General features: G+C 41.2%; 1 protein-coding gene across 1 annotated transcript; it reads left to right on the top strand.

Annotated features, from left to right (window-relative positions):
* The first annotated feature begins 571 nt into the window (after positions 1 to 571).
* LOC125454828 (cytochrome c oxidase assembly protein COX20, mitochondrial) lies at positions 572 to 9,410 on the top strand. Its single transcript, XM_048536056.2, has 4 exons — positions 572 to 795; positions 3,518 to 3,632; positions 5,489 to 5,552; positions 5,992 to 9,410. Exons 1-4 carry the CDS (start codon positions 763 to 765, stop codon positions 6,143 to 6,145), a joined length of 366 nt encoding a protein of 121 aa, XP_048392013.1. The 5' UTR covers positions 572 to 762; the 3' UTR covers positions 6,146 to 9,410.
* Positions 9,411 to 11,640: the final 2,230 nt, after the last annotated feature.

The following is an 11,640-nucleotide window of genomic DNA, read 5'->3' as shown; positions in this document are numbered from 1 at the left end:
TGGTCCATGCTGCGCTATCTGCAACTGGATCCTCACCTTTCTGACTCACAGACCGCAATCAGTGAGAATAGGTAACTGCACCTCCTCCACAACAACACTCAACAGTGGAGTCCACCAAAGGATGTGCCCTCAGCTCTCTACTGTACTCTCTTTACACTCATGACTGTGTAGCCAAATTCCAAATGAATGCCATCTACAAGTTCGCTGACAACACCACTGCAGTAGGACAGATATCCAATAACGAATCAAAATACAGAAGGGAGATAGGGGGCTTGGTGGCGTGGTGCAATGAGAACAACCTCTCTCTAAACGTCAGCAAAACTGAAGAAATCATCACTGACTTCAGAAAGAAGGGCGGAGAACACGCCAACATCTCCATCCACCTCTCTCACTAACACCTGAAGGAGGAGTGATGCTTCAAAAGCTTGTGTTTTCAAATAAACCTATTGGACTATAGTAACCTAACACTGTATGATTTCTGACCCTAACCACCCCAGTCCAACACCAGCACCTCCACATAGGAGCTCAGGAAAGAATGGGACCTCCCCTGCCCCTGAATGAGCCAAGTAGGGTATTGCGCATGCGCAGAGCTACCTGGCCGGCCCTCGGCCTACGTGACGTCGCGCTCCCGGTTGCCGTTGCCTTCCAGCTGGTGTCGCCCGGTCCCGCTGGAAATGTCTGTTTGAAGCTGCGTAGTCGAAGCACGATCGAGTCCGAGGCGGAGAGATTTGAGGTTCCCAGCGGGAGCAGCAGAAAGCCGGCATGTCGAGCGGGACGGATGCGGAGAAGGCGAAGGTGATTACGTCATTAACGGTCTCCGGAGGTGTGTGAGCGGGGGGAGGGAAGAGGTGAAAGGTCACAGGCCTGCGCACTGAACGCTTCCAATGTTAAGTCAAGGTCGCAGCTCAATGTTAAATGTGAAAATGGTCTGCCAAAGTGAGTAAAAGAGAGAGAGAAAAAAAATGCTGGAAATGTTCGGCAGTTCAAGTAATTTGCTGCTTGGATTTCAGCTTTCCGGCCGTTTCTGTTGGCCAAATGGTCTTCTTTGCTACAAAATGGCAGACAAATACATTTCTGGCAGTTTTGAAAATGGCACCCTCTGCTGATACCTGCCTGGTCAAGTCTCATCTAAAAATAAAACTAGCAAAGCTATAAACTTCACTGTTCAAATATGTGCAGAAGTATTTGTCAGACCCTGTGACCATAAATCTCCTAACTGTGGTGACCACCTGTTCTAATAAAGTGTCACTGGACTCAATGTTGAATTCTGCTTTCTGTCTACGTGCTGCCGGACCTGCTGACTTTCTTCAACAGTTCAGAGATAGTAGGAACCGCCAATTAGATTTCTCTGACAGCTGCTGTTTTGTTTCAGATTTCTAGCATTTGTAGTTCTTTGTTTTATATGATTGTGGTGCCTCTGTTTTTGACATCTATCTTGGAATTCGAGTTTCATGATTGGCTAAATTAAATTAAAGCTGGACAGTATAATTTTTAAAAATACGACAGATCCTGGACACTTGAAATTTGAACAGAAAGTATGAGAGATACTCAGTAGGCCTGGTAGCATTTGTGGAGAGAGAAACAGTCAACATTTTGAGTCCGAGATAGTAGGAACTGCAGATGCTGGAAAATCTGAGATAACAAGGTGTAAAGCTGGATGAACACAGACCAAGCAGCATCATAGGAGCAGGAAAGCTGAGGTTTCGGGTCTGGATCCTTCTTCAGAAAATGGATCTAGGCCCAAAACATCAGCTTGCCTGCTGTGTTCATCCAGCTCTACACCTTGTTATCTAACATTTTGAGTCCAATGACTCTTCTTTGAAAGATAATTGAAAATCGAGCACAATCATCTTCAGGTTTTGTGCTAACTATGACCGCAATGACTTTGAAAAAAAAGGTGTAATTGGCCTCAGTGTTAACTCTGTTTCTTTATCCACAGGTGCTGCCACGTCCATAGTTTTTTGTATTGGTTGAGCTATCCTGATGAGCTGTGATGGGTTGAGGTGCTGACAGTTTCTGTATTATTAGTATTCAGATTTGATCCCTGATTGATACTATTCGCTTATCTCAATAGTGGCATCCAGGAATTGTTCTTGGTGACATCAGTTATGAAGGGGCGAGTCAATCTTAAACTAAATCTGCAGGACAGGACAAGTAGTGTCCTAGCTCTGAAGCACACCTCCCCACCCACTACACGCAATCAAGTAGTCAGTCCATGCATTGACAACTAACACATTGGCTGTGGAATTATATTCTACAGGTTCCAATACAGAAGTGAGGGGTCAAAGCATTGTTGTGTTCAGTGTTCATTGCACAAAATACCTGGCAGATATATTGAATGGATATTTTGTATTGGTCTTCATTATAGAAGAATCAAGTAACATCCCCAAGCTAGCTATAAGTCAGGAAGCGGGAGGGCGGAACCGAAGAAAATTACAATCACTAGGAAAGTGGTGCCAAGTCACTTGTTCGGCCTGTGGGTTGACAATTCCAGGTCTTGAACTTTGACCTAGAGTTGTAAAAGAAAAAGCAAGTATAACTGTTGGTGGTTTTAATTTTCCCAAGTTCCCTTGATTTAGGAAAGACTCCATTTGCCTGGAAAATAGTGATATAACTCCCTTGTTCAAAAAGGACAAATCAGAAAACTACATACCATGTTGCTTAATGCTTGTCATAAGGAAAGTGTTAAAAATTCTTGTTAAATAGGTGTGAAAAGGTTCAAGGCAGAGTCAATGTGGTTTTGTGAAAGCAAAGTGAATTTTAACCAATATTTTTGGAGGTTTTTTTGATAAAGTAACACATGCTATGGGTAAAGCAGAACTGGTGGATATATTGTGCCTGGATCTCCAGAAGGCTTTTGATAAACTGTTGCAGCAAAGGTAATTGCAGAAAATGGAGGCTTACAGTATAGAAAGTTATATATTAGTATATACAGAGGATTGACTAACAGAAAATTGACAGTAGAGTTTTTTTGTTGACAAGATGAATTAAATGTGATTGGTATTGATGCTGGGGCATCAACTTATTACAATTTATATAAAAACTTGGATGAAGGGACAAAAATTATGGTTACTTGATTTGTTAATGTCACAAAAATAAGAAAAAAAAAGTAAGGAAGTATGTTGTGAAGAGGACATGAGGCCTTGAAGAATTATAGATAAGTTAAATGAAGTCAAATATGGGAAAATATAAAATTTTCCATTTTGACAGCAAGAATAAAAAGAAGCATATTATCTAAATGGTGCAGAATACCAAAATGCAGAGGGATCTGGGTGTCCAAGTGCATTACTTGCAAAAGTTTAGTATACCACCTCAGCACATAATTAGGAAAACTAACAGAATGTTATCATTTGGACACATATCCAATGGAAACATATCTCTGAGTAGTTCATGATGTATGTCATATGATTTCATTGGGCTGTTAGTTTTTTAATTGTTTACAGTAGGTTTCCAATTTGTATGGTAATTGAAAAAAATCACATTCAGTTTGTTCATAAAACTTTATTTTTGTTTTTAGCCATTCAAGCTACTGGGAATCTTGGATGTGCAGAACACTCCATGTGCTCGAGAATCTGTTCTGTATGGAGCAGCCGGCGCTGTAGTAGCTGGACTTGGCCACTTCCTAGCAACAAGTGAGCATCCAACTCAATATTGTAGTGAATCTTTTTCAGATATGTATTCTGTAGCGTTTGTTTTAAATGTAGGGTTTGCTAATGACTCTGCTAGATGCTTGAAGCCTAAATATTGAGATTCATATGGTCAAAATGAGAAGTAATGCTGCTGGGAAAGTGAGAGGCCTCCACTTTCCTCCTCAAGAACAGAAGAGAAACAGCAATAGGCTATTTGTCCCTGTGAACCTGCTCTACAATCCAATCAGATCATGCTTCATCACCTATCTGAGTTGCATCTTCTGGCAGTATCCCTGTAGAAGAAATAGAAGGTTCTGAAGAAAGATCACCAGACCCAAAACGTTAACTCTGGTTTTTTCTTCACAGATGCTGCCAGACCTGCTGAGCTTTTCCAGCAATTTCTGTTTTTGTTCAAGAAATAGAAGCACATGTGGACCGTATGACTCGTTGAATCTGTTCTTACATTAAAAAGATGGGGTAATAGGTCTGAACAGGTTGATCTTGCAGAAGGCTAGCCTGGGTGCCATCGGTGGAATTCCATCTCCTATACTGCAAGCATTTCATGATTCAATATGATTATGGCTGAGCCTGTATTTCAACTCCAGTTTTCTATGTGTTCGTCTTACCCATTGATTTCCTGAGCCCAGATATCTGTCACAGCCATAAATCTTTTCAGTGATGGGGCCTCTACAACCCTCTGGGGCATATAATGTGTTCTTCCCTACCCATAGACATAGTCGGAAGGCATGCAACACCAGGTTACGGTCTAACAGGTTTATTTGGAATCTCACAAGCTTTCAGAGCGCAGTCCCTTCATCAGGCAAAACGGGAGAGCAAGGCTCATAGACACAAGAGTTTATAGGCCGGGAGATCAAAAGATCGTACAATTGGTGTGAGTGGAGTGTCAGATGATAGGTCTATGCAGGTGACAGATGGAGTGCAAAGTGTTTACAAAGTCAATGCTGTGCTGCCATGACAATCAGGTAGAGCCTTAGGATTATACAAAAGGGGACATCTCAGGTCAGACACTGAATTGTAGGTGTGAGGCTTTATTCAGAAACTATCGCACCGTTTTATTCCGGAATCAGGCTGGTTTTATTCTGAAAGCTGGAATGCATAAGATGCCACATTGACTCACCATGACTACAAATTGTGTGTTTTTGAATACAATAGAATGTATCTGCAAATAAAGAAACATCTTGGATGAAATGATTCATGCCACGCGCGCGTGTGTGTGTGTGTGTGTCTGTGTGTGTGTGTGTGTGTGTGTGTGTGTGTGTGTGTGTGTGTGTGTGTGTGTGAGAGAGAGAGAGGGATAAAGATAGAGTCTGTGTGAGTGTGTGTGACTCTGAAACTCTCGCATACTCTGAAGCATTCACACGTATACTCACATTCTCCACCACTGCCCTCCCCATCTTCTGTTGAAATTTTAGATTTCCAGATTTTTGGACTTGCCTTTGTTTCAACAATTCTAACTGGCAATCGAGATGAATTTTAGTAACTCTACTATTATCCTGGCTGAGACTTAATGAGCGCCATATAGACATGGAACACACCACATAATATTGCCCAATATAGGAATAGTGCAGAGCAAGCTAGGACTGGAGTTACACTAGCAAAGAAACAATTATGCGTGGTTCTTCAATGTTGAAGCTTATGAAGCATAAGCACAGGAACTGATCAGTTGGCCCAATGGCCTTTTGCTCTGGCACATTTACACCCTACCCTTACAAGAGCAGCCTTCCAGAAAAACCACCATTGCCATTCTGCAGTACTACCCCCAAAAAAATTTATTTTGCAATATTGATGAAGACTTAGAAATTCGTTTCAAAGTTCACGATAATTTTCTGTTCCTGCAGGCAGAGTAAAGCGGTCTTTTGACTTTGGTGTGGGGGGCTTTCTGCTTACAACTTTGGGATCTTGGTAAGTAGGTTGCCAGATGATCTTGAGAATATATTTTTGTTCAATCATTACAGGGTTTAAAGTTAAGTTCAGGGGCATTGTAGCACATTGTTATATTACTGGACTAGTAATGTAGGTGCTTGATTTAGTGATCTGGAGATCAGATCCCACCATAGTGGTTGGGAAGTTAACGTTCAATAGATTAAAATTTGAAATAAAAAGCTGGTGTCAGTAATGGGGACAATTAACTTGCTGTTTTGTGTAAAAACTCAACTGATTCATTAATAAGGAAACCTGACTTCAAACCACAAGGCCAAGCTTGCTGCAGATATTGTAATTACTGCAGTACAATTGGCCTTCAAGCCTACAGTGGCAATATTTCAGTGCACCTTAAAGTGTATGTTTGCTGAAAGCGATTTGAGCCAGCAAAACATTTCAATTACACATGTATCTCTTTCAGGATGTTCTGCAGGTATCAGAATGCAAAAATACGAATACAGCAGCGAATGGTGCAAGAAGGTATGAAAAACAAGGTGACATTCGAAGGAACTGAAATGGATCCTACCAGAAAATCAGATAGAAGCAACAAAAGCAGCCATGGAAGTACCTCATAAACTATTAGCCCTTACAGCAGTATGGTTTGGAACCAGAAAGATTCAATTATTATGAAGTTCAAAGAATCTACTTTCCTTCATTGTGTGTACTTCCAATCCAGTTTGTTTAAGAAAGCTTGAGTATTTTTTTCAGGATTGGGATATCTAATGTATAAATAATACGTTCCAACATAAGGGGAACCACCAAGATAACATTCATTGCTAAGCTTTAATAATGAGAAGTATTTATTATTCCCATGACAAGGTTAAAAACAACCTGTAGATGTCATAGTCTGATTTTGAGTGTTTTGTGTATGCTGACAATTTGGGTGTGCAATCTTTTTGGGAATTTGTTGAAAACTTAAACAGGTTGAGATGTTTAAAACTGTCTTTGAGGCTTGCACAGCTTTGGGATCTTTTCATTTCGATTTCTTGGTTGCAGTTATGGCACTGAATGTTTGCTGGTGAATCTGTTTAGAAAAACCAGAGGAGGCATTTCAGCTCCTTAAGCCTGTTGGACCATTCATTGAGATCATGGCTGATCTGTGTCTTAATTCTATCTGTCTGCTTGAACTCTTTTTAAATACCTTTGTCCAGTAAATAGCTGTTGATCTCACATTTTAAAATAATTAATTGAAGAAACATCCACTGCTTTTGTAGTGGGGCATTCCACACTTCTTCCAGCCTTTGTGTGAAGTGTTTCCTATATTCTCTCCTGAATTACCTGGATCTGATTTTAGCTTAATATCACTTTTCCCTAGACACAGAAAAAAGGTTCACTTTATCTGGGTTTCTTCAATTTTCTGCCCGAAGGCAGCTCTAACCCAAGGTTCTGTGATCTCTGCTGCAGGTAAGCAGGCAGGTCATGAATCCTCCACAGCTAAAATGTGGATTGAATGCAATGCTTTTGGCACCAACCTGATCCACACTGTCCTTGAGCTAACTAAGCTAAAAGAGAATCTGACCTCGCCTCTTGGAATTCAGTTGCATTACCATTGCAAAATGCCCCACAACATCATCTCTATGGTTACGATTGACCAGAAACTTAACTGGACCAACTGTGTACGTACTGTGATAAAAGAGGTGCTCAGAGGTTAGAATTCTGCAGCAAATAATTTCCCTTTTTCCTTCTTAATGAGTGCAGTCAAAGCTCAATACTACGCAGGACAAAAACAACAACATTCACTGCGTTCACCATGATGCGGAGTGACAACACTGTACCATTTACAGATGCAGCGCAGTCGCTGACCCAGTTTCCTTTCACAGCACCTTGTAAACCCAGGACCACTACTGTCTAAAGACAAAAGCAGTAAATGCACAGGAATGCGTCTACTTGTAAGTTCTTCTACAAGCTGCTCATTTTGATTTGGAACTATACTGCTATCCATTCTGTGTTGTGGGAGTCAAAATCCTGGAACTGCCTTCCAAAGAGTACTCTGTGTGTACCAACCCTCCACACAGATTTCATTCGATCAAAAAGGCAGTTCACCACCATCTTTAGCCATTAGACTGAGCAATAAATGCTAATCTAGCTAGGAACGCACATCTCCTATGAATAACTTCTTTAAAAAAAATCAAATCACCCTTCGAGTTTCTATAGATAACACAGTGTGGAGCTGGAGGAACACAGCAAGCCAGGCAGCATCAGAGGAGCAGGAAAGTTGGCGTTTTGAGTTGAGATTTCTGAAGAAGAGTCCTGACCTGAAACGTCAGCTTTCCTGCTCCTCTAGTGCTGCCTGACCTGCTGTGTTCCTCCAGCTCCAGCTCCAGCTCCATACTCTGTTATCTCTGACTCCAGCATCTGCAGTTCTTACTATCTCTGATCAAGTTTCTTTATTCCAGGTTATATGGCCTTAGTTTATCAAATGGCTACAACCAGATTTGGTCAATATGGCAACTGCAAGGACTTTATAAGCATTTGGAAAGTTGTTTTGGTATCTTCTCCTGAGAGATTCTTCAGTGTTTCTGCTCATGTTTCTGTTTAAATTTTCACTGTTGTCCCAGTGTACTGGTGCCATTTTGAAGCATTACTCTTGTTTAAACTGTTATCTTTGTTCATTTACATTGTTTTTGGGGCCAATGAAAATGGGGTAAAGTTCAGCCCTAGCAGATGAGTGGAAACCTCAAAATGTGTTTGGAATTCCCTCTCCGCAGTCTGTGCAGGCAGGTAATTACAAGTGAGGATCCTTCAGCATCAACACCTGCTCAGCAAACCTTGAGAGAAGTGGATTAACTCTCCTGATGTTACAATCTCCTAAAAGAAGTGCAGCTTGCCTTTGAAATCTCACATTTCAAAATCTCTGGGGTAATAGAAACGATGCTAGCAAACTTCACAGGTCTGACAGCGTCTGTGGGGAGAGTAGAAGTAGAGTTTGAGTTTCAAAGGAGAGTCACATTGGAGTCAACATTAACTCTCTATTGATTCCAAGATTACTCTTCTTGGACACTCAAAGGCCGAAGAAGAGTTGCATTGGACTCAAAAGTGTTGACTCAGTTTTTCTCTCCACAGTTGCTGAAGTGCCTATTAAGTTTTTCTGGTACTTTCTGTTTTTATTTCAAATCTCTACCAGTATTTTTCTTTTATCTCAGGGTAGTTTTCCTGTCTTCCCAGGATTGCACCATTGAGCTGATTAATGACATCCCAAAAGTGTCAAAAATGGAAGGATGAAGTAGCATTTTTCCCCAAGCAGTCAGAAAACGTTGGCAAATATTCAGGAATTTCAAGCCTACTCATTGTTTACAATTCATGCCCTTTATTTTGCAGCCTGACATCTCTGTCTACCAAAACATCATTACACCAGACAGAAACTTGGCCTAATTGACAGTGTTGCAGTTGTGCCTTAGATACAAGTACACTGTTTTATTTATGTGACACTTTTCAGGATGTTCCTAAGTGCTTTACAGCCAATGAAGTGTTCTTCAAGTGTTGCCACTGTTGTCTGGAAACAGAATAAGTACCTGCTGTATATCCTCAATTTTGCATTTGAGCTATCCATGAAACATATTGATAAATAATGTTCCAGCAGGATTAGTTTTTTTATTATTCCTCTGGGCTTAATCATCAACCTATTCTCACATCCCTTAATGATAGGAATTCCATCTATGGTTACATACACTTTCACACTGCCTCTTACTCCTACAGCATGATTACAAACTGAGCAAAGTTTCCAAAAGCTACTTTCCTCCTATTGTTGTTTTTATTAAATTACTATAATATGAATAGGTCTAATGCTTCATCATTGTGCAAATGGATAGCAAAGCAATGTTGAATAAAAACTGAAAGAACTGTGGGTCTGTAAATCAGGAACAAAAACAGAGTTGCCGGAAAAACTCAGCAGGTCTGACAGCATATATGAAGGGAAAAACAGAGTTAACATTTCAGGCCTGGTGACCCTTCTCAGAATGCTTAGCAATGCCACTCGATCCACTGTGGTAACATAGCAATAATTTAGATTTGCCACTAGTGTTCAAATCTGTTTTCATTTATTTAGTGAATTTACACACGAGTTCAGCTTTGATGATGCTATGTATGCTGAAATAGTGTTGCTACGGGATCCTTTCTAGGTGCAGCTCTTTAGCATTCTTCCATGAGAAGTGTGTCTTCGCTGGAGTGACCACTAATCATCTACCCTTCCAAAATTCTGACATATAGATAACACATTTGCAGTATTTGAATCTGCAAGTACACCACAGAATTGCCTTATACACTTATTCTCGCATTCATCTTTGAAATAGGGCAGTCAAACCAGGTTTTTTTCTTTTATGCCTTAGCTGAGGAAATTGGCTAAGGGCTTTCAACTACTTTCTACTGCAAGCATAAGCCAACGCTCATCAACATATGTGTTGGGGTTCCTATTGTTCTATGCATGATAAGATCAGCTATTCTGGTAACATTTTGAAAAGGGGCCTTAACCATTGGAGTGTGATATAAGTTTGTTGCTGTGATTGGGTGTATCAAAACTTGCCTGCGTGACAATAGCTACTTTTATCAAACCATCATTCACTGATATCTTGCAAATTCGAGAAGGGATTAATGTCATGTCCTTTCAGTCCTGAAAAGTGCCCAGTGTACTGCAGGATACCCTGGAAGGCAAAGATGCCACATATATTTAACTAACAGGTGAAACTATGTATAATGCTGATACTTAGCAGTAAAACAAGATTGGTAGGATGCAGCCAGTGTGCTTCCAGGTATGGAGGCTGCATGACTGACAGACCACATCAAACAACAAATACATCCCTTTGTCTGTCCATGGTGGCAGCATACCAAATGTACTCAGGTAGCCTGTGGCTGCAAAACCGAAGACATAATGTACAGCATAAAATGTGATTCTGCTACTGGGTGACATTTACTTGTTCCTAACTAAATCCAGTGCCAGCAATTGCACTGGCAAATGAGTCAAGGTTGTTGGTTGGGCTTGTAGTGATTCATCTGCACATGCTAGAAGCTACATTTATTCACACAGAGGGCCTTATTTGCAGGTAAAAGGAATCTGTCCATTTGTTATCACCTTTTTCCTGAGTAAAGGATTATGAAGTCAACGAATCCCTGATGTATATCCATGACAAGGCCCTACCAAGTAAGAGTCAACCCGCCTGTTTCTTTCTAAGACAACAACACTCAATGCCTTTAGAGAGATAACAAAGTGTGGAGCTGGATGAACACAGCAGGCCTCTGATGAAGGGTCCAGGCCTGAAACGTCAGCTTTTGTGCTCCTGAGATGCTGCTTGGCCTGCTGTGTTCATCCAGCTTCACACTTTGTTGTCTTGGATTCTCCAGCATCTGCAGTTCCCATTGTCTCTAATGCCTTTAGAGAGAGTTGGGCATCTCGATGGCTGCATTGCATTATCTTCCCATCTAACTCTATTACAGTTTAGTCTCCACCCTCTCTTCCTACTGTTCCCAATTTTGTGATTGCTGCACTGTTCCCGGTGGGCTGTGCTTGTCAATTGTTCTTTTAATTGGTGAAACAGTTGTTTGTTGGAGGTTTATTTAAAATAAAGACATTCAGTAGTCCTCAGTGCATTCAGGGAGAGGTGAACAGGGTGGGGGCTGGCTGGATTTATTTTATTGTTTTCCCCATGGGATGTTGATGCCGTTGGCAACCCAGCATTATTCACCCATCCCGAGTTGACCTTGACAAAATAATGGTGAGCTCCCTTCCTTGAACTGCTGCAGTCCATGTGCTGTAGGTTAACCCACAATACCCTTATGGAGGGAATTCCAGGATTTTGACGCAGTGATAGTGAAGTGATGGCAATATATTTTCCAGTCAGGATGGTGAATGGTTTGGAGGGGAACTTGTAGGTGGTGGTGTTCTAATTATCTGTGGCCCTTGACCTAGATGGAAGGTGCCGTCTAAGGGTCTTTGGTGAATTTCATCAGTGCCACCGCCAGGGGAGGATTACTGATTCATCACCAGAGGAGAGGATTGTACATGGAAATCAGCAGGAGGTTTCCTTGCTCATGTTTAAGCTGAAGCCATGAGACTTGATGGGGTCTAGAGTTAATGTTG

The sequence above is a fragment of the Stegostoma tigrinum genome, chromosome 9 (assembly GCF_030684315.1).
Source record: "Stegostoma tigrinum isolate sSteTig4 chromosome 9, sSteTig4.hap1, whole genome shotgun sequence".
Taxonomy (NCBI): Eukaryota; Metazoa; Chordata; class Chondrichthyes; order Orectolobiformes; family Stegostomatidae; genus Stegostoma; species Stegostoma tigrinum.
The sequence above is the reverse complement of the archived record's forward strand: the minus strand, read 5'-3'. Positions and strand labels throughout refer to the sequence as shown.

Excerpts from the sequence above, each read along its gene's own strand:
- LOC125454828 (XM_048536056.2), top strand. The coding sequence starts at position 763 with ATGTCGAGCGGGACGGATGCGGAGAAGGCGAAG. Across the intron at positions 796-3,517 it reads CGGATGCGGAGAAGGCGAAG|CCATTCAAGCTACTGGGAAT; the intron begins GTGATTACGTCA and ends TTTTGTTTTTAG. Across the intron at positions 3,633-5,488 it reads TGGCCACTTCCTAGCAACAA|GCAGAGTAAAGCGGTCTTTT; the intron begins GTGAGCATCCAA and ends CTGTTCCTGCAG.